The sequence below is a fragment of the Penicillium diatomitis genome (genome assembly GCF_028827545.1).
Source record: "Penicillium diatomitis strain IBT 30728 chromosome Unknown utg000002l_segment0_segment0, whole genome shotgun sequence".
In the NCBI taxonomy this organism is placed as follows: Eukaryota; Fungi; Ascomycota; class Eurotiomycetes; order Eurotiales; family Aspergillaceae; genus Penicillium; species Penicillium diatomitis.
In genome coordinates, this window is record NW_026623174.1 from 1,376,578 (window position 1) to 1,398,108 (window position 21,531).

Genomic DNA, 21,531 nt, shown 5'->3' on the forward strand with positions numbered 1-21,531 from the left:
CTGCGTAGGCAGTACCTAGGACTAAGCCAGGTACTGGGCACTAGGCAGTGGCCGTGTTCCAAGTTCACCAGTTGACTCCAACGCCATTACTCACCCAACTCAAAGGATATGAGCAACACAGCTGCCTCAGGTGTGTCCAGTCCGCAAGGAACCTAGCTCATATCAGCCAAGATCAGCGCGACAGTACTTCTGTCTACCTTGACGTGGATTCTGGTGTGTCTCACACCTACAGGAACTCCTTTGATTGTGGTCCCCGACCCCGATAACATACACCTCATTTTACATCCATACAGGCCCCATCTCCTGGAGCGTCGTAGACTACTGTACCATGGACACGCAAAGATAGATGTGATCCCTCAGACGCAAAGGTACATCCAGTCATGCACCGCCCTTCCGACACCGGCGCACACCCACATGAGATCGTAGCACCCAATTTGTCGGATCTCGGCTACAGCCGACCTTGCATACCCTTCCCGAGTGGGGAAAGTTTGGAACACGACTACTGCCAGGGCCAGGGCAGGACAGCTGAAGTAGATAGATCTCCTGTGTAAAATCTACATGGAACGTTCGATATACCACTATACGGTAAGGTCCCCCTACGCACAAAGTATGTATTGGGATCGCGCCACAAACGCAATATACAAGGTCCCCGATCACGTTTGACATGTCCACAACATGCGCCGCCGAATTTCCTGCTGCATGGCTGCATCCAATAGAGATACCATATAGTCACGTACTACGAGTGCGCAGGCGCGTGGGTTTAACGGTACATATCTGTTTTACGGACTCCGCTTCCCGTGGGAGACTCGCCCAGACCGTACAGAATCGTATAATGTCATCTTGCACTTCATCATGTAGATTGTATTCCATGTGCAAAGTGGCAAATCGAAGGCGGCAGTAGACCGCGCTGGACTAAGCCAGATGGCCTAGGCTGAGATTGTACGAGGGATCATTATCCAGTACGGACTTCCATCGTCCTCGAGACCACAACCCGCCAGGACATCAAGGTACAGTACTACCAGATAGTAGAGAGTCCGGATGGGCTCCATCTACAGCGAATGCCTGTCGGTCGATCCAGCGTTCGAGGCTCATCGTAATGGACCGTCATTTTCCCCGCCGGATGGAAAGAGGGTAAGAAAAAAAAAAACAGCCACCCGTGTATTCTCTGAAAGCGATCAGGCGTGGCGGTGGCTTCAGAGGAGCTCAGATCTCCCAGTGCCTTGGAACACGACTGTCGTGCTGTAACAAAGTACATAAGCTTCCAGCGCTAGGGGAGGTGATATTCAAGCCAGGTCGATATACCAGATATGAGAGATGATGCATCGTTTCGTGGCGCTCGATGCTTGATTTATCATGGGAGGTTTCAAGGAATGAACAGCGTGTTATTACTTGCTTTCGGGTGTTCGCTTCATATACTGTACGTCTGCAAGTCTGGCCCTGGGCATGTATCACATGACTCATTCCGTAGTACGATTTCCAAGTACTGCATATCGTGTACACTGTAGTCTGTACAAAGTGCACTGTTCAGATCGTAAAGCACACGTTTTCTGCGTGGCTAAGAGACCATTTCTCATTACCAGAGTATTTTCCAGACCGCTCTCAAGAGCGGGACTGGATTGTAGTGTAAGCCATTTCGAACTGTAGATGCTTCCGTTAGTGCCCATCAAATGTGCTCACAATCCTCGGAGTCAATTCGCTTGCATAGTTCTCCTGCACACACTTACCTGCTCATTAGTCTGGCAAACCACCACGCGCGGGCCCTGGGAGGATGACTGAGAAATATCCTTGACCACCTCATCATCTCTCGGCCCATCCTCATTAGCCTTAGCATCGATGGCAAACCCCAAACACTGGCTCTTTTCCACCAGTGTGCGTCGGAGGAGCGCGCTCTTCTCGCCAATCCCACCGGCAAAGACCAACGCATCTACCTTGCCGCCCAGCTTCAAGTAGTAGTTGCCAATGTATCCGAGCATCCGGTCGATGACAATATCGAAGGCGAGCTTGTGGGCTTCGGACGGGAACTTGTCGACTGCGATCTGGGCAAAATCAGTTGTGCCGGTCAGGGCTTTCCAGCCGGACTGCTTGTTCAAAATCTCTTCGGCCTAGAGACGCGAGATGCTCAACTTTAGTTACAGTCCTTATGCATTGCCATCGGATGGGGGGACTTACAGTGCTGATGTGCATTTCCTTGGTGCTTGCAGGGCTTAGCTTCCCTGCCTCGCTTGTATAATGGAACACGAGTCTGGAATTGACCTAGAAGTTAGCACGGACGTGCCAGACAACAGCGGCTCCCTTGAACACGGCTGGAGGACTTACGAGGGATCAATGTCGCCGCTGCGTGTCGCACCAGGGAGCCCAGATAAGGGGGTCAGGCCCATTCTATTCCAATCGATCAGTTTCGACCGTTGTTCTCTCATGCATAATGGCCAAGGTCTTACGTAGTATCCACTGATTTTCCTTCCTTGATAGCACACATGGAAGCTCCGCTGCCAATGTGCATCGCAATGATGTTGGTCTGTTCCTGGGGCTTACCCAGGAACTGCGCCACAGAACGAACAATGAACGAGTAACTGATCCCATGGAATCCGTATTTGCGCAGCCCATTGGCCTTGGCAATTTGTTGATTAATGGGGTAGGTCTTGACATAGTCCGGGAGGGTTTGATGGAAGGCAGAATCGAAGCAAGTGATGCTCTTGACGCTGGGGAGCTCTTTCTTGCAGAATCGTACAATCTCTAGCGCAGAAAAGTTGTGCCTGAGATTGTTTTTCATATCAGCCAGGTGTTCCTTCCCAGCCTTTTGTGGCAATGGACAGATTCTCTTCTCTTGTGAACGTACAGAGGGGCCAAATCCTCCAATTTCTCTAGATGGTGTAGCGTATCGTCGTTGATCTCCACGGCCTCGTGGTACTCTCCACCGTGCACGATGCGGTGACAGATGTAGGCGACGTCACGCTCGCTGGCGACCTCCGATAGCTCGGAATCTTTGAAGCAGCGCTCCACGATATACTTGAAGGCATCCTGTGGGGTGTTCAACTTGTCCTTTAGCTCCTCCTTCACTTTGGTCTCTCCATGCTGGTACTTGAACGTGGGTGGTGGTGCTGTGATGCCTGAGACTTGCGCATCGGCGATCGCCCGCGGAGGATTGTCGCATGTATAGAAGGTGACTTTGACGGAGGAGGAGCCCGCGTTCACGGCGAGAATATACTTGCCCATGGTGGAGCAGAGGGAAGAGCAACCGCGGAAAGGTCAACAGCGACTGTTCTCTCTTGGGGTTCAACTTTGTCTTTCTCTTGGGTTATCTCACACAGCTCTTAGGATTTGCTTCGGCGGAAGTCAAAGCCGGCAGAGACACTCCGAGTATCCTTAGTCCTTAGTACCACAGTCCATCGCAGTCGCACAGGTACGTAGTGTGTACCAAGTAGTCACTTACCTTACTGTTGGAGGTGGGGTGATGGCCGGTAGCTGCGGAAGCGGAAGTGACGTCAGAGCTGACAGCTCGGCTGGAACCGACTGGCCCCGGGTGACGTCGGCTCTGGACAGGCCCCATCCTTTATGCATCACCGCCAATGGAAGCTGTCTGCCAGCCTTACAGTAGTAGGTGGAGAATGTCAACACCCACGTTCACATGGGACTGGGTTGGCCATGGCCACTACAGGATGTGTTCTCCTTACATTTCGGTCATGGTTTGGTATATCTTATCTAAGGTACTCTCTCGAGTCTGCGGACACTCGGCGGTGCGAGACTCAAGCTCAGGCTCCAAAGTACTGATACTGGAAAACTGGGAAGATATGACCCGGAAATTAGGTCATTGCTGGGTCCTCAGGCTGGTGTCGCAAGTCCGTCTCTTCAATTTACCTGTCGGTACCTAGATGTACCTGGATCATAACATCATAAGGGTGCCTGTTCTTTCAATTCAGTTATTGCTGCTTGACCTATTTAGCAACCAGCCTCTTTTGATCACCCAGTCCATCTATCGTCGCCTTTGGGTCCTCTAACCTAACCCAGTCACGTGTATCTCTCGTGGATCGGATATTCGAAGTACACATCCTCTGAAACCTTTCATCCTTCAAATATCGACAAGACTTTCTCAAAATTTTAGGAAGCTCCAAGTTTGGGATTACGCTTCAATAGCAGCCATGCCAGGAGAAGTGATCGACCGTCCTAATCCCGGGCCCTTGCCCTCCCATCTCCCAGACGAGGTGGCACAGCTCGCCATCAACTTGGCCTCCAAAAAGTTGGACCAGGAAACCTCGAATGCGTTACTCAAGTTTCGCAGGGCCGCATCTTACATTGCAGCTGGTATGTACAATAGCAAGTCACGGGATTTCCATGCCTGAACGTTCACCTAGCTGACACAACCCGTTACAAGCCATGATCTTCCTTCAGGACAACACTCTGCTGGAAAGAGATTTGACTTTCGAAGACATCAAGCCCCGACTACTGGGTACGTACTCTCTCATCTTCCCCACAGATTCCGGTGATGGCGAGGCATCTTTCGAGATCGAATACTTATCACGCTGTGCGGAGCACTAGGGCACTGGGGAACATGTCCGGGTCTGATTCTGGTCTACTCACATCTCAACTACATCATTCGGACCCGAGACCTGAACATGCTGTATGTGGTGGGACCAGGTCACGGTGCACCGGCCATTCTTGCATCGCTCTGGTTGGAAGACTCGCTGGCGAGGTTCTACCCGGAATACTCTCGCGACAGCAAGGGTTTGCACCGTCTGATTTCGACCTTCAGCACGTCCTCGGGATTCCCCAGGTAAGAAGATGTCCACACCATTTTTCCATCAAGGCCACCCGGGGACTCACAAGTATCTTTGTCTTGCAGTCACATAAATGCCGAGACTCCTGGCGCCATTCACGAGGGTGGAGAGCTAGGTTATGCCCTTTCAGTTTCGTTTGGCGCAGTCATGGACAACCCAGATCTCATTGTGCCATGCATCGTCGGAGATGGAGAGGCTGAGACTGGTCCTACAGCAACGTGAGTATCTTTGGCTCTGGCTCCAAAAAGCTGCCATCGCTCATATTGCATTCTCAGTTCGTGGCACGCAATCAAATACATCGACCCCAAGGAATCTGGCGCAGTCTTGCCCATCCTTCACGTGAACGGCTTTAAAATCAGTGAGCGCACCATCTTTGGTTGCATGGATAACAAGGAGCTCGTGAGCCTCTTCAGCGGCTACGGATACCAAGTCCGTATTGTGGAAGACCTGGAGAACATCGATAGTGATCTTCACTTCTCGATGGCGTGGGCGGTCGACGAAATCCAAAAGATCCAGCAGGCTGCTCGTTCGGGCAATCCGATTGTCAAGCCGCGATGGCCGATGTTGATTCTCCGCACACCAAAGGTAAGGCGCACCGCAATCAGTCTCGGCAGTTCGCAGTATGCTAACCCTTCCGTAGGGATGGTCTGGTCCAAAGAAGCTGGATGGCGAATTCATCGAAGGTTCATACCGTTCTCATCAAGTGCCATTGGCCAAGGCCAAGTCCGACAAGGAGCAACTGGGCATGCTGCAGAAGTGGCTCACCGACTACGACCCGCGAGAGCTTTTCACAGAGAGTGGAGATATCATCGACGATATCAAGTCCGTGATCCCTGAAAAGGATCATATGAAGCTTGGTCAGCGCATTGAGGCGTTTGACAATTATCAAGCCCCAAACCTGCCCGACTGGAAGAAGTTTTGCGTAACCAAGGGTACCCAAGAGAGTGCCATGAAGGTTATTGGAAAGCTTTTGGATGACGTTTTTGTTCAGAACCCACATAGCGTGCGTCTGTTCAGCCCTGATGAGCTGGAGAGCAACAAGCTGGATGCGGTCTTTGAGCACACCAATCGCAATTTTCAGTGGGACGAGTTCGCCAATGCCCGCGGGGGTCGAGTGATTGAGGTGCTGAGCGAGCACATGTGCCAGGGCTTCATGCAAGGATACTCGTTGACGGGGCGAGTGGGCATCTTCCCGTCTTATGAAAGTTTCCTGGGCATCATTCACACAATGATGGTGCAGTACGCCAAGTTTATCAAAATGGTGCGCTATTCGATTCAAGTCTTCCAGGGCCGTGCTGGCCGGTTGATCAAGTGCTAATCATCTTTCATACAGGCTCGCGAAACCAAATGGCACCGCGCAGTCAGCAGTCTTAACTACATTGAGACCAGCACCTGGGCCCGGCAGGAACACAATGGGTTCTCGCACCAGAACCCATCGTTCATTGGAGCGGTGCTGAAGCTCAAGCCCGATGCGGCACGTGTCTATCTGCCACCTGACGCCAACACTTTCCTGACCACCGTGCACCACTGCCTCAAGTCCAAGAACTACGTCAACCTGATGGTCGGCTCAAAGCAGCCCACTCCAGTCTATCTTACCGCCGAGGAAGCAGAGAACCACTGTCGAGCCGGCGCGTCGGTATGGAAGTTCTGCAGCACTGATGATGGACTCGACCCAGACGTGGTCCTAGTCGGCATTGGCGTCGAAGTGATGTTTGAGGTGATTCAGGCGGCGGCTATCTTGCGTGAGCGGGCGCCGTCATTGCGTGTACGAGTCGTCAACGTGACAGACCTGCTCATTCTCGAGAATTCGGGCTCGCATCCTCATGCGTTGTCCAAGGCTGCATTTGACAACCTATTCACCTCAGATCGACCCGTCCACTTCAATTACCACGGATACCCGGTGGATCTGCAGGGGTTGCTCTTTGGCCGTCCAAATCTCGACCGGATTTCCATTGCTGGCTACATGGAGGAAGGCAGTACCACGACACCGTTTGACATGATGCTGGTGAACCACACATCACGCTATCACGTTGCACAGGCGGCAGTTGAAGGAGGCGCAAAGCGCAATGAGAGGGTCCGCATCCATCAACAGGAACTTTCGTCTGAGCTGAGCCACAACATTTTGGAAACGAGGAAGTATATTATGGCGAATCATCAAGGTCGGTCTTCACGTTTTTGCTGTTTCTTACCTTAATATCCGGTGCGATCGGAAGTCTGGACAGTGTATTGACTAAAGACTGCAGATCCCAAGGGCACATATGACATGCCTGAGTTCAAGTAGAACTTTGTTGAGCTTGAAGTGAGAGAGGGGGAACGAAGCGGATGAAGCAGTGTGGCAGGGCGACGAGGCTTAGAGCGGCCATGTGACGAGAACTTGCAGCTTTCCAGGCTTGCTCGTGCTTGGCGTCAGCGTCAGGCACCAGACCCCGTCCGATAGACCGATAGAGTTTAATAGTATGTAATTCTCGACTTGTACGAGTCCAGATCCTCCAACGTCTTCAGTGGATGCAATCGAATTGCATCCACCCCCGCGAGCGCGTAGCATCTCATAGAGCGGAGAGAATCGCCATGACGAGCTCTATGAGAACTCGGACCATTGAGTGCTCAAGCCGGGGCCACACTGATGACTCGAAGATCTTTCGACTCATGGTAACCGTTAAGCAGGACCGATGGATGGATGAAATGTGATGCGCTTCGTCGTGCGCGCAGAGCTCTGGGTGAGTTGACGAGCAGACAGAGCTCCCAACCTCTTCTGCAGGTAAGACCCTCACCGCCATCATAGATTCGTCTGGAGCACATGCAAATGATTCGATGCGGTGACGTGCCGTACTGGGAAAGAGACGGAGACACCGCGAGTCGCTCTTTCCATCCTTCGGCCTACAATCAACACCTAATTTTCAAACGGCCCTTCTGAGCTTGTCTGTGGCGCCTGAGCTTGTCTGTGGCGCCAGCGTCAGCGTGTACCCATGAATGTTGGCTTTTACGAGAATTGGGCGTCAGTGGGGATGTAAGCTTGTACGAGATTTAGCGTGATGGAGACCCGTGTGGGCGAGATTGGCGTCAGAAAACCGTTCTACTGTAGTCGGCACTTGAATGTTTTGTTTTGGCGCCTCCTGGACCATGCTCCACCGGGGGTCCCGGTTTCATGTTGCTTGAGCTGGTTAAGATGAGAGACAGATCGCAGAGGGCTAAATGAAAATAAGGGCTGAGTACGACGAAGGGAGTGATACTACTTTTGTACCTTAAGGCTCTGGTAAGTGACATGGTAGCCGAGTACGGGTTAATGTACTACCACCTTGGCACCAGTACCTTACCCTGGCACCCACGCGCTGCCCCTGACTAATCATCACCTGATCTGCTGTCCATATTGACAATTTGACACCAATGCGATGACACTTAACAGTAAATGCTGTGATCAGCTGGCAGTGACACGTCGTCAGCTTATTGTGACGACTCCAATCGGTCCCTCAAAGTACTTGCCTGTCGACATCGTCTCTCAGATAAGCCGACTCCCGCACGGACGTTGTTGTCCCAGGCTGTGGCTGGAAGATGGGAACGAGTGCTCCAGAGTCCAATGGGGATGCTTTCCGAAAAGCTGCCTGATGAAAGTGGGTGTGAGAGAGAGAAGAGGCTTGGAGGCACTCAGGGTAGACTTGATACCTCCTACCCTTTGAGGATGCTCTATATTTACGCAGCAGGCATGACCATCATTGCGCTATGATGGATGTAGCCTACGGTCTGTACAGTGATTTGAACAGTGTCGATTGTCAACATCGACTTGTTTATTGACGGGTCTGTCTTGTTAGTTGACACCGGTCCACAGCCGCGAGGATCAAGCGACCGAAAAGGGATAACCTTGCGATTTGGTCACCTCCGAGCCCCGAGGTCCGAGCCCCGAGCCCCGAGCCCTGATGCGCGATCTATCAGGACCCGGACTTTTCTTCGATCTTCTGCACGAATCACTCGGCATCTTTAGGCGTGACACGCTCCACTCTGTCGCAGACAGCTCGGTCCGAATACAGATTCGTCTGCTCGAGCCAGATGTCGGCCCTTGATGTCATGATCGGATCTGGTTGTTGACATTGCACACCATGGAATCATGTTCAAGGTCTGACTATGATCCATAGGCCTCTTCTTGGGTGCACAACCATCAGAAGTCGTCAAGAAAGGACCGGTTCAGATCTAAGTTACTCCATGACATCGTCTTTCTTCAGAGCGAACGAATGAGAACCAGAGTCAACCCGATCATCGCATGATGTTCCCCGTCATCAGTGATTCTCCCCCGACGGCGAGGCGCAATTGTGAGTCCCGCTGCCCGCTGCCGGCGGCCCCGCCCCTCTGCCTGTGCCGGGAATAGGATTAGGGTGGCTTTCGCTGCAGTCAAACGAAAGGACTGGAAGTCTTGCCTCTAATAGCCCGATCGTGAGGATCTTGCGAGCACAGAGTGGAACAGTCCCGATGCGGAGCCCACCATGATTCGCTTCCATCGATAGGGCGCTCGCAAGAAACGGTCTCCCATCCTGCGCTGCGCCCCCCAATGATTCGACATCAGGATGCGAATTCCAGACCACCGAACACTCGGACAATAGTCTGGGTTTCAATTTTGCACATTTCATCCTTGCGCATTAGCCGATTTGGGCAACACAGGTCCACTACTGCCCAAGTGTGTACACTCAACACCGTACATGCCTCGATGGGCAACCCTCCCCCAAAAAAAACGTGGCAGCCTTTGTATCCACCGTTGATGCTGTGTTCCTATCGGGGGAGTTGATTCGCGCTGATTCGCTGTGTGTTCATCCGTCGCCGACGGTCCACCACCTCGCCGGCTCGATTTCAAGGACGACCCAGTCGGGCCTGTGCTGAAGGGTTTGAGTCTGACAAACGCGCGAAATCAGCCTTGATGGAAGGCTATTTTTCTTGTCTTGTCGTTCCGTCCAGAGCACTATATAGTCCGGGGATGGTACCGGTCACCGTCAACATTTAAATTCTAGCCAACATCCATCCACAATCGCAATACAATCTTATCATCTCGCACCTATATTTTCTGCTGTTCGCCTTCTCTCTGCCACTCTTATAATCACCCCCCAAGCGCATCCGGTCCGAGGATTACCGGAAGTTCAACATTCCTGCAGTGACTCGATATCAGCTTACCTCATCCTGATCATTTCAACTCAGAAGCTGTTCAGGGTTCTCCAATCCTATTTCCCATTTCTCTCGGTTCCAGAGATTGTATCTTTATCATTGAACTGGGTGGAATCCTAAACAAACATTATCCGATCTCCCTCCACTTCTTGCCTTCTTGCATTGCCATCGAAGAGCGCTATCCTCAACACCTCCACATCACCATGTCCGAAAGGCTGATGCTGTCCGTGGGCTGCCACGCAAAGATTCCAGGCGTTGGCACATCATACGGCTATGTGCCCTCACTCGGCGCCGGAATCGCCTTTCTCTCCCTCTTCGGCTTGACAATGGTGGTCCATACGGTTCAATTATGCTGGAAACGCACCTGGTGGTGTGTGGTGTTTTCTATCGGTGCTCTTGGTACGTTACGGCGAGAAAGGAAAACTCGACAAGAACATGTGAACATGGGCTAATATCAACGTGAATTTCTACAGTCGAGATTTTGGGCTGGGCAGGTCGAACCTGGTCCGCTGAATGTCCGTACAATAACACTGCATTCTTGATGCAAATCTCAACATTGATCATGGGTGAGTTCCTCTCATCATTTCGGAACCCAATGCACGCTTCCATCAACCGCATCTATGCCGGTTGCCGGCTATCAAGCTTTACCCCGATGATCACGATACCAGCAACAAACCCCCAAGAGCCCTAAGATAAGACCCAAACTAACCCATTCCAACCCCAACATTAGCCCCCACGTTTTTCACAGCCGGCATCTACGTTCTCCTCGGCCGCTTCATCCAAATCCTTGGGCCCGAATCCTCCAGCATCAAACCCAGCCTCTACCTCTGGATCTTCTGCACCTGCGACATCGTCTCCCTCGTTGTCCAAGCCGTCGGCGGCGGCATGGCCTCCGGCCAAGCTGGCAAAGTTGGCGGCAACACCAAGCCCGGCACCGACGTCATGGTCGCCGGTATCATCTTCCAACTCGTCTCCATCACCGTCTTCGTCGCGTGCGCTGCTGATTTTGTCCGGCGCACGCTGCGTCGCCGCTTACTCCAGTCGTTGAACGGGTCTGTGGTGCCGTTGCTGGGCGCGATGATCTTCTCCGTGCTGTGCATTTATATCCGGAGTATCTATCGGACGATCGAGTTGTTGCAGGGCTGGAGCGGATATTTGATCACGCATGAGAAGTACTTCATTGTGCTGGATGGAGTGATGATGGTCTTGGCGGTCGGGGTGTTCAATGTGATTCATCCCGGATGGTTCCTGCCGGATAACAAGCGTTCTGGGGCCGCGAAACGGTCGGATTATGGATGGGAGGAGGCGGAGCTGAGTTCTGTCCTTGGACATGAGTGATGCGAATCTGAAATTTGGTTGTTTTTCTTCCCATTGACAGGTCCGTTGAAGACTTGATTTATATTGCTGTGTTCTGCGTGGGTGCCCTGTCATGATTCAGCCTTGCTTTTTCGTCTTTTGGGATCCCCGCGCCGTGTGTCCGCTCGTCAATAGAGAAACATAAAGTACGCTAGAGAATCATAGTCTGTCTTATCTCAGTTCTAGAAATAGCTTAAGCTTTCATGTCACATTCATCAATGTAGTCTGGTCAACAGTCCGTGCGCTATCGCATGCATCAACCACAAGACAAACCTGCAGACAACGAACTCCTCAGGAACCATACAACCAGCACCGAGCGCCGAGCGCCATTCCGAGAACGCTAACAGATGATTCCTCGCTCTTGTTCCCCAACGCCCTATCCCCACTCTTGTCTCATTTCGTGTTCATCGGGTATAGTCTTCTTTTCCTTCGTTCAAACACCATCCACAGCTTCGATCCAGCCAAAGGTCGCACCCACCGCCAGAGTGCTTACGGTCCAGACCGCTCCCCATGTAGCGGCGCCTTCGATGGACACCCCACGAACAGTGCCTGCCACCTGAGTGACCGTGTTCAAAAACACTCCAATTGCCAGAAGGAGGGTGCGAGACGTAAGAATGCGTGTCTTGGCGGACAGCTGACCCACTGTTTTCCGGTACAGCGAGGTGATCAGATACTCTTCCTCGTCAACTGCAGCCGCAGCCGCAGCCGCAGCCGCTTTGGCTTTCTCCAGTCTAGTGACCGAGTGGCCTGTGGAGCTGACGAACAAAAAGTCACGCGCCGCAATTCCAGCAGGAATCAATGTCATAAACAAAACCGGCAGCCCGGCGGGACCGGCGTGCGCAACACTGATATCGGGCAGACCCTCGAAGTGAACGACGAGTCTGGCAGGTAGCCAGGATGCATAGCTGGCGTACAGACACACGCTGTAGATCGCAGTGGCTACGAGGGTGGTGTACACGGTGGTAGGACGGTCCTGCAGAATTGCGCGATTGGCAACTGTACCGGAAGGCGCATGGGAGAGGTCGTGAACGGACGCAGGCCGACGAAGGAGTGCAAATGGAATCACCGTCGACAGAATGGTGATTGCGTATGACAGGAACACCGAGGTTGGGCGGACATGGTAAAAGGCCGACAGCAAACTGTTGGTAGGCAGATGAGTTAGGAAGAGGAATGAAGCCACGTCCCAGCCTAAAAATTGTTAGCGCACAGTTCGCGGTCATGGGCGCTCCGTTACGCAACCCCCTCCACTCGGAGTTTGTGCAACTCTCAATGCGATAACTCACTGTCAAATCCAACGAGCCATGCCAGAGCAACTTCCACCCCCCTCCAGGCGATCAAGCCCCCCACTTCCCACCACTCTTCCAGGTGCTTGCTCACGAGCCCGAGATCGCCTTGTGTGAAGCCATAGGTGAAGGTGAACAGCGTTGAGCTCAGGACAAGACTTCCGAGAACGACCAGGACAAATCGAGCCGGTGAGGGAATGCGCCAAACACCTGACTTGGGCACCACCTTCGCCAGTGCCTGCTTTGGATCAGCTTTCGCTTCAGGTGCTGACTGCACTCGGGCAACTCTGGGTGAAGACCGCTGGTAGGACGGCATTTTCTCTCTTACGAATGAAGATGCGGAGTTGATTGGAATGCCCAGAACAGTGGGAAAAATGAACCATGAGCTAGAAAGACAATGCGAGGCTGGGGAAGAATTGGGAGCTTGGGGCTCGGCGGTGAGCGCGTGATGATGTCACTGCTGATAGCTTCCAGGGACGCGCGCCTGGCCATGAAAGAAAAGGAAGATTACCCACACTACTCCTACTATGGTCGTCAGCCGCACGCAAGTCTGGCGGGAGACAGATTCCGTTGACAGCGTCGAACGTAATCTACAAAGGAAAATAAGACTCTGTATATCGAGATGTCAAATGGGAGAGCAGATTTCTTTGGAAGACAACCCCGCTAAGCATTGGGGCTGCTCGGTAGGTATACTTCAAGGTCTTCGATCTGGGACATGCAGACTTCATACTAAGAAATTGCCAGGTCCATTTATGTCATCCATTTTCCTATATAGAATCATACTGAACGGTGGAAAGGTATCAACACATTTTCCTAATTCATTGACTCGATAAGTGTAAACTTTACAACATATATCCTTGCTAGGTACTTCAATCGTCATTGTTCCCTTCGCGCTCCGCAACGGCGAATTCCACCGTACCGCTCTCGCGCCCGTGATTGTCTTTGACCACGACGCGGTACTTGCCCTGATCCCACAGATCCTTGATGGTCAATTCACGAGTACGTCCGAGACTCTCAATATCACCGATACGTATCAAGGTATCATCTAGATACTGATCAAATCCTTCCTCGGCACAAATTTCCCGGAACGCCTGCTGCATAGGCACTGAATCAGCGCGCACCATGGCCCTGGAGTCAATGGTGAAGATATTGTCATGGTCGTAGGATTGAATAAAATCCGCTCGAGTCATGACTTGCCGCGCTTTGTGCAGTGGGATTTCAGGGAGAATATGGCCTCTGTGTGGGTCATAGTTTTTCTCCATGTCGTTCTCCGCCTCGACAAGTGCTTTAGCTAGCACCATCGCAGCAGACTTTGTCCATGTCAGCGAGCCCTTGTACTAACAGCATGATGCCGCTGTGGTTTCGGGAGATCTTCTTCAGGTGCAGTTCAGGAAGCACTCACCGCGTATTTTTGCTGATCCATCACATCATCGTCCATTTCCGAGCCAAGAACCCAGCATTTGTTCAAAAACCACGTCTTCTCCGCGAGACAAATCTCATCACATGTCTTCAGGACATCTGGTGACTTCGCAACTCGGTTCAGGAACGACAGGCGTCCGCCAACTTTGTCGTAGACTTCTTCTAAAACCGAGTCGGGCAGAGTTTCGTGACGGAACTGTTTGCGGTATTTGCGCAGCGCCGCCATTGCTTTGTCTTTGGGAAGATCAGAGACTGCAATGACCTCCATGCGTGTTGCATAGCGCTTGAGACGCTCATACACCCAGTAATCGTCACTGTTGAGAACTGTCGAGCACTGTTAGCTTGGACCGCACGCGCAAGGAGGGCCAGACTGTTCGAAGGCTCCGCCCACTTACTGGTCGTCACCAACCCACTCGCAGCCCACTGCTCAGCGCGCTGCTGAATCATCTCAAGCAAGTCTTGCCCGTCATGATCGTCTCGCACAAGATGCGTGCTGTTGAGAATGAGGATGAGCGGGGGCGAGCCGGCCTTTCTTCTTTTCAGAGCAACTTTCTCCAACTTGTTGAAAGCTCGTTCGATGTCCAGCAGCGGCGTCGTGTCACGTGGACCCCGTATGCTGAACAAGCTACCGATATAACTGCGGATCCGGTTCCCCGTCAGTCTCTCCAGAGCAAGCAGGGACGGAGATGAAAATATGACGTCTTACTCCTCGTGAAACTCGTAGTCGAGGGCCTTTCCCAAGCGAATCCGAAAAATCTCCAGGTCGGCATGTGCGTCGAACAAGGCGCAGCTGTTCCCATCAATCTTGCGCATAGCTTCAAGTAGCATTGATGTCTTGCCGGTACCCTTCTCGCCGACAATCAGATAGTAGTGGCCCACCCGTCGCCCGGCGACGATTTCGTCAATCCGGGGCTGTTCATCTCGCGTAACCCAATGCTCTTCATCGCGATAGTGGTGCTTCCCCGAAACAACACCTGCGACCTCCAGAGCGGGATCCCCTGGCTTGAACGCATTGTCCATTTTCTCCAAAATTAGGTACTTGTAGTACCTATGGTAGGAGTAACCTGCTAGTCTGCATTTCAAAAAAAGGATTCAAAATTTGGGTTTCAGCTCCAGTAACACAGACAGACAACGTGCAATAGCGAGGAAAGGGGTGGTCCAACCCTAAGATAGCAATTGAGGCGGCCGTAGTGGCGGCTGTCTCAAGCATTTTCAAAATGGTTGATTTCAGGTTAGGTTCGTCGTTTGGACGACCTCGTTTGCCATCTTCTTGCGAATCATTCTGATCGGTGGGGTCGGGAGTGTATTGGCCTGTACTTGATGGATTGGAGGAATTGAACCGTCGAATGGTACATTGCAAAGCTCCAGCAATATGCCGAGAAGGTCGCACGTTTCTGCGCAACGTAGACACCTGACGGATCAGCCTAGGGGTGAGCATTTTGAGAAGGCCTCTTTTCCCAATTGAACAGGTCAGGCACTCGGTGCTGTAGCTGAGATGCGGCTCTCCGCGCCACACCACACAGGGGCAGTGAATCCGACGTAGTCCTAAGGATTGGACAGGGTCATAAGCCCAAGTTAGAGGATCAACAAGAAACGAGTATAAGAGAAGCAGGAGATAGAAAGGGTGACCTTGAAGAGAGACCGGATTGAACCGGCAGATCACGCTCAAAGGACAAAACCATGTGTTTTGGACAACCTGAAGAAGGTTCCTGCTACGCCTCCACACTGTTTACGATTTGATTTTGAAGTGTGGCTCAGTCGCGGTGGAGCTGCAGTCCGTCTGGGTGGAACTCAGCATCCCTGCCAACACCAATCATCCGGCCCTCGGCAGTAGTGGCCTAGTCGTCCGGGATCGTTGGTTGAATCGAGTCAATCGACAAAGTGAAGATCGAAGATGACGAAGTTGCTCTTTGTCACGACTGTAGGCTCGGATGGAGGATCTGGCGTCTCGACCTCGTACCGTACACTGTATCGACTCACTTGTCGTCACTAGGTACGCAAACAGTCATTCTCTTTGCTGGCTAGTACATTTATCCATGCGTCGAGCTAGCCAAACAACTCTCAACCTACTAACCTAGTACTGTAGGAGCGAGTCTAGCAACTAGGTCATCTAGGTACTCGTTCACCTCTACTAGTGGGAGCTTAATACTCTCATTGGAATAGCATCACTGCTGCTTAGCTTGCGTGAGTACCTCAAAGCTAGTGATTTGATGGCGATTAGGTTTCGAGCCCAGCCGGTCTACTATTTTGCGCTTCCTACCAAGTTGTCCGGTATGTAGATGATGGTCGTCCAGAACTCGTGAAATGGCTGAGCTGTGTCCCATCAACTCCTCATAGCACGTCGAAGTCCAAGAAGGGATTGAACAGGCATTGCTATCCATTAACACAATTGCTATTATGTCATTTGACGACGTATGTAGACAAGACCCCCACTTTCCACTTTGCAGTACTCTTGGCTCTAATAATATACAGCCACAGCGTGTAGTATCGAGAGGTTGATCAATCTATCGAGGCGAGTACTACTAGAAGGTACCTAGCGGAGGGCATTTCGCAGCGATGATCGGATCGGTAGGGCATGTACATACTCATTACCTGGGCTAAAGAGGTCGGCGCGCGCGTACACAATGTCTCGAACAAGTACCAGAATCTGCCCCGACACACCGCATAATCAACAGACATGGAGTATGAACACCAAGATGTCATAACGTTCGTAGTGAAATCAATATGGTCCGGGGAAATGCTACGGGCAGCTCGTTCATGTTAGATAAAGTGTTAGGTCTTGGATAAATTGTAGTGCCTACCTGACAACGATAACTGTGATTGCTAAGTCTGCATCAATGGAATGAGTCCAAGCCCGCTGACTGATGCAGAGTAACTTGGAGCTTTCTCCCGGCTTCTCCAACGGATGCTTCCGTGGTGCGAAACATGTTTTCTGTTTCCTGACCTCTCGCACAATCAGATTGTGGAGCAAAATCCCAGTCTCCGCGGTGCTTTCCCCGATGTCCAGCCCACCGCCCGAGCGCTCCCGAGGACATGCTGTATCCGCGAAATTTTCCCTCCTCCGTTTCACCGTGGTAGCTTCTCCTACGTATCGCTCGATTTTCTTTTGCGTCTCTCTCTCTCTCTCTCTCTCACACACACACAATTGGGGTCCGGGGTTATTGGCTTGATTGATTCAATTGCCCTGATCCTTTTTGTATCATCCCGATATCCCCTTTCTTCTCGTTCTTTTCTTCTCGATCGGTCTTTGCAGGTGCTCTCTCGCCTTCATCTTGACATCTCGGTCGATTTCAGTTTGACCTCACTTTACACATCAGAGCTCATTTCAAGACCTTGCTTGTTGATCTCAGATCCCATCAAATCACTTCTGACATCATGTCGCAATCCAATGGAGAGCTGGAGCACTCGAAAGGTCCGTTCTTGATCGAGATCATTCACCATGACTCACGATCCGAGCTCGCTGTTCCCCCAGCTTGCCATTCCCGAGTCCCCAGTCGAGTGCTGACTGTTTCAAATACAGAGGTCGCCCAACCCCAACAAGAGCCCACGAATGGTACTGAGCTGGAAGGTGTGACCGAGGAGGACAACGCAAGTGGTAGGTATCAATCAAGGCAGCACGACATGACGGTGTTCTAACCACTCCTCAGGTCTCTTCCAGATCTCTGTGAAGCTTCCTCATGAGCCTCACAAGATCCAGGTCATGGTAGGTACCGTCTTATAAGAGCCTCTGTCGACGAAGCCAATCTCTGACCCCTTCCGTCCTTCTCGTCTCGTAGGTCTCTAGCCAAGAACAAGTGCAGGATGTTCGCCAATCGATCGTGGAGCTGCCCGGTACCTTCCAGTACACCTGCTTCCACCTGGAATTCAACGGCAAGCGTATCAACGACTTTGTGGAGCTGTCTGAAGTGCCCGACTTGAAGGCTGACTCGGAGATCGTGCTGGTGGAGGATCCCTACACCGAGAAGGAGGCTCGCATGCACATTGTGCGCATTCGGGAGCTGGTGGGTGCCGCCGGGGACCGTGTCGATAACCTCCACGGCATTTCTGCCGGTCTGTCGTTGCACGACTCTATCTCCGCAGATGCCGCCCAGGCTAGCGAGTCAGACAAGGATCACTCCCTTGCCAAGTACAACTTGACGGGCGAATCCTCCCTCGACACAATCCTCCCCAAGGAGCAGACTCCCCTCCCGAAGACCGTAAAGTCGATTTCGCTGTCAGCATGGAACCCAGTGCCTTACAACCTCCGCCAGAGAGGTCATTTGCTTTACCTCCAGGTCATCACTAACGAGGGTGAACAATTCCCCATCACCGCTCACGTGTCCGGTTTCTACGTCAACAAGTGCTCGAGCACCAAGTTTGATCCTACGCCGAGGACCATCATGCCCAAAAACGTCAAGGGCAATGCCCACTCTCTCCTCACTTTGATCTCTCAGCTGTCACCCTCCTTCAACGAGGCCTTTGAGGCTCTGCAGGAATCCAACAACCAGAAGGATCTTTTGACCACTTTCCCCTTCCAGAACGCCATTCCCAATAACCCATGGCTGGTTCCCTCTCCAAGCCAGAATGCCCACCAAGCAGACATCACTCGCTCTCAGGAGAGCTATTTGATCTCCGGCGTGGACAACGCGGAAACACTGCGGGATTGGAATGAGGAATTCCAGACCACCCGGGAGCTGCCTCGGGACACTGTCCAAGACCGTGTCTTCCGGGAGCGCTTGACCTCCAAGCTGTTTGCGGATTACAACGAGGCTGCGGCCCGTGGAGCCGTCTTGGTTGCCCGCGGCGAGGTCGCTCCTCTCAATCCCACCGAGGCCCGTGACGCTCAGATCTTTGTCTACAACAACATCTTCTACTCTTTCGGTGCCGACGGTGTGGGCACTTTCACTTCCGAGGGTGGTGATGAGGCCGCTCGTGTGGCAGTTGGGAAAGATGTCCTCGGTATCAAGGCTGTCAATCAGCTTGACATCCAGGGTCTCTTCACACCTGGAACTGTGGTCGTCGACTATTTGGGCAAGCGCATTGTCGGACAGAGTATCGTGCCCGGCATCTTCAAGCAGCGGGAGCCCGGTGAGCACCAGATTGACTACGGTGGTGTTGAGGGCAAGGAGGTTGTGGCCACCCACCCCGACTTCCAACCCGTCTTCGAGAAGCTGTCCAAGGCTCTTCGTATCAAGCAGCATCCTGTCTGGGACAAGGATGGCAAGCGTCACGACCTGGAGGGGAGCGTGGAGACCAAGGGCTTGCTTGGCACTGACGGGCGCAAATATGTTCTTGATCTGTACCGCGTTGCTCCTCTTGATGCTATGTGGCAGGAGGAGGATGGCAGCGATGCCTATCCCCATCGCATGTCGGTACTCCGACTTGAGCTGGTTGAGTCGTTCTGGCGAATCAAGATGAGCGCCTATGTCAAGGCTGAAGTCGAGCGTCGTAAGGCTGTCAAGGCTGAGGAGCCCAAGGCTGAAGAGTCCAAGGCTTCAGAGAGCTCCGAGGCCAAGACTCAAGAGTCTGCTGAAGAGCAGACTGAAGAAAAGACGGATGACCAGGACCGTGTTGACATCTCTGGATTTAACCTCTCGTTGAACCCTGACGTCTTCAGTGGTCAGGTCCCTCAAACGCAAGAAGAGAAGGACCAGTGGGCCCAGGATGAGAAAGAGGTTCGGGAGGCCTGTGAGCACTTGCGCTCAAAGATTATGCCCGACCTTGTTCAGGACTTGCACGACGGCGACGTTGGCTTCCCCATGGATGGCCAATCTCTCACTCAGTTGTTGCACAAACGCGGTATCAACATTCGCTACCTTGGCAAGCTCGCGCAGCTTTCCACGGAGAAGGGTGCCCGTTTGCAGGCTTTGTCCACTCTCCTGGTTCAGGAGATGATTGCACGTGCTTTCAAGCACATTGCTAACCACTACCTACGCAACGTTCCCGCTCCATTCGTCGCTCCTTGCATTGCGCACCTCCTGAACTGCCTCTTGGGCACAGGCGTGAATGCTGCCCCCCGCGCTGAAATTGACTCTTCTCTGCGCGATCTGTACCCTGAAGGAGACTTTTCCTTCGAGAAGGTTACTCCTGAGTCCCTCCGCGTTGAGGTTGAAAAGCAGGTTAGCACCCGCTATCGCTTCTCGCTCCAGGAGGGCTGGGTCAGCACCCTCCGCCATCTGCAGCTTCTGCGTGACATCTCGATCAAGCTCGGTCTGCAGCTTGGAGCCCGAGAGTTCGCCTTTTCCAAGGACCAAATCAAGGAGCCGGCTCCTGTGGCTAATGTCACTAATGGAAACGGTCTGGAAGACGGTAGCAACAAGAAGAAGAAGAAGGGCGGAGAGAGCAAGTCCCCCAGCCGTGCACCTGAGCAGGCTAAGGCTGCTGTTACCTTCACTGCGGATGACATTGTGAACATCGTTCCCTTGGTGAAGGACGCCTCTCCTCGCAGTGCATTGGCTGAGGAGGCCCTTGAGGCCGGCCGTATCTCGCTAATGCAAAATCAGAAGCAGTTGGGACAGGAGCTTATTTTGGAGTCACTGTCTCTCCACGAGCAGATCTACGGCATTCTCCACCCTGAAGTGGCTAAGCTGTACCACCAGCTGTCCATGCTCTATTACCAGACCGATGAGAAGGAGGCTGCCGTGGAGCTGGCCCGCAAGGCTGTTATTGTCACAGAGCGCACTTTGGGCGTCGACTCTGCAGACACAATCCTGGCTTACTTGAACCTGAGTCTCTTTGAGCATGCCTCCGGCAACACCAAGACTGCCCTGGTCTACATTAAGCACGCCATGGATCTCTGGAAGATCATCTATGGTCCTAACCACCCTGACTCGATCACTACCATGAACAACGCGGCTGTCATGCTGCAGCATCTCAGGCAATACGCTGATTCCCGCAAGTGGTTCGAGGCTTCTCTCTCTGTGTGTGAGAACCTGTTCGGTCCCCAGTCGATCAACACGGCCACTATTCTCTTCCAGCTGGCCCAGGCCCTGGCGCTTGATCAGGATTCCAAGGCTGCCGTTGGCAAGATGCGTGAAGCTTACAACATCTTCCTTGCTCAACTTGGTCCCGAGGATCGTAACACCAAGGAAGCGGAGACGTGGCTTGAGCAGCTTACTCAGAACGCAGTCTCCATTGCCAAGCACGCCAAGGATATCCAGGCCCGTCGTCTGCGTCGCATCAATATCAACCCTCGTGTCTCGACCATGGGCACCCGCGTCCAACCTCAGGTCGGCCAGACGGCGCCCGAATCTTCCGGGACTGCCAGCGCCTCCGCTTCTGGTCTGGACTCGCGCAACATCGATGACTTGTTGAAGTTCATCGAGGGTAGTGATCAGAGCTCATCGCGCTCGAAGCAGAAGAAGCGCACCGCCGCTAACCCGAAGCTTCGTGGATCCAAGCAATCGAAAGCTTAGTTCTGGCGCAGTTGACGCCTTGACCCCCCCCCCACATTTCATGAGACCCAAGGGGTCTCTTCAAATTTGTTCATCATATTTCTCGGCCTCTCGACTGTTTTAACAACCAAACATTTCACGATTTCTTTCCTTTTTAAAAGCGGGACCTGGTTTGGCTTGATGGGT

At 52.6% G+C, this 21,531-nt stretch overlaps 6 protein-coding genes across 6 annotated transcripts; 3 read left to right on the forward strand and 3 right to left on the reverse strand.

The window, feature by feature from the left end:
• Positions 1 to 1,599: 1,599 nt before the first annotated feature.
• On the reverse strand, positions 1,600 to 3,213 carry N7539_001604 (uncharacterized protein; the record flags this gene model as incomplete). The annotated part of the gene is made up of 6 exons (XM_056931207.1): positions 1,600 to 1,638; positions 1,725 to 2,102; positions 2,170 to 2,242; positions 2,317 to 2,379; positions 2,439 to 2,753; positions 2,837 to 3,213. The coding sequence occupies 6 exons, from the start codon at positions 3,211 to 3,213 to the stop codon at positions 1,600 to 1,602; spliced, it is 1,245 nt and encodes a 414-aa protein (XP_056793238.1).
• A 923-nt stretch (positions 3,214 to 4,136) lies between these two features.
• On the forward strand, positions 4,137 to 7,053 carry N7539_001605 (putative phosphoketolase; the record flags this gene model as incomplete). The annotated part of the gene is made up of 8 exons (XM_056931208.1): positions 4,137 to 4,299; positions 4,370 to 4,444; positions 4,534 to 4,768; positions 4,838 to 4,990; positions 5,048 to 5,357; positions 5,413 to 6,033; positions 6,106 to 6,931; positions 7,016 to 7,053. The coding sequence occupies 8 exons, from the start codon at positions 4,137 to 4,139 to the stop codon at positions 7,051 to 7,053; spliced, it is 2,421 nt and encodes an 806-aa protein (XP_056793239.1).
• A 3,064-nt stretch (positions 7,054 to 10,117) lies between these two features.
• N7539_001606 (RTA1 domain-containing protein) lies at positions 10,118 to 11,252 on the forward strand (the record flags this gene model as incomplete). Its single annotated transcript, XM_056931209.1, has 3 exons — positions 10,118 to 10,313; positions 10,388 to 10,480; positions 10,645 to 11,252. The coding sequence occupies 3 exons, from the start codon at positions 10,118 to 10,120 to the stop codon at positions 11,250 to 11,252; spliced, it is 897 nt and encodes a 298-aa protein (XP_056793240.1).
• Positions 11,253 to 11,703: 451 nt separating this feature from the next.
• On the reverse strand, positions 11,704 to 12,869 carry N7539_001607 (uncharacterized protein; the record flags this gene model as incomplete). Its single annotated transcript, XM_056931210.1, has 2 exons — positions 11,704 to 12,458; positions 12,554 to 12,869. 2 exons carry the CDS (start codon positions 12,867 to 12,869, stop codon positions 11,704 to 11,706), a joined length of 1,071 nt encoding a protein of 356 aa, XP_056793241.1.
• A 553-nt stretch (positions 12,870 to 13,422) lies between these two features.
• Positions 13,423 to 15,410, reverse strand: N7539_001608 (ATP-binding protein; the record flags this gene model as incomplete). The annotated part of the gene is made up of 5 exons (XM_056931211.1): positions 13,423 to 13,863; positions 13,956 to 14,296; positions 14,368 to 14,609; positions 14,679 to 15,044; positions 15,103 to 15,410. The coding sequence occupies 5 exons, from the start codon at positions 15,408 to 15,410 to the stop codon at positions 13,423 to 13,425; spliced, it is 1,698 nt and encodes a 565-aa protein (XP_056793242.1).
• A 1,937-nt stretch (positions 15,411 to 17,347) lies between these two features.
• N7539_001609 (translation initiation factor 3 subunit CLU1) lies at positions 17,348 to 21,366 on the forward strand (the record flags this gene model as incomplete). The annotated part of the gene is made up of 4 exons (XM_056931212.1): positions 17,348 to 17,384; positions 17,493 to 17,567; positions 17,620 to 17,675; positions 17,749 to 21,366. The coding sequence occupies 4 exons, from the start codon at positions 17,348 to 17,350 to the stop codon at positions 21,364 to 21,366; spliced, it is 3,786 nt and encodes a 1,261-aa protein (XP_056793243.1).
• Between the last annotated feature and the right edge of the window lie 165 nt (positions 21,367 to 21,531).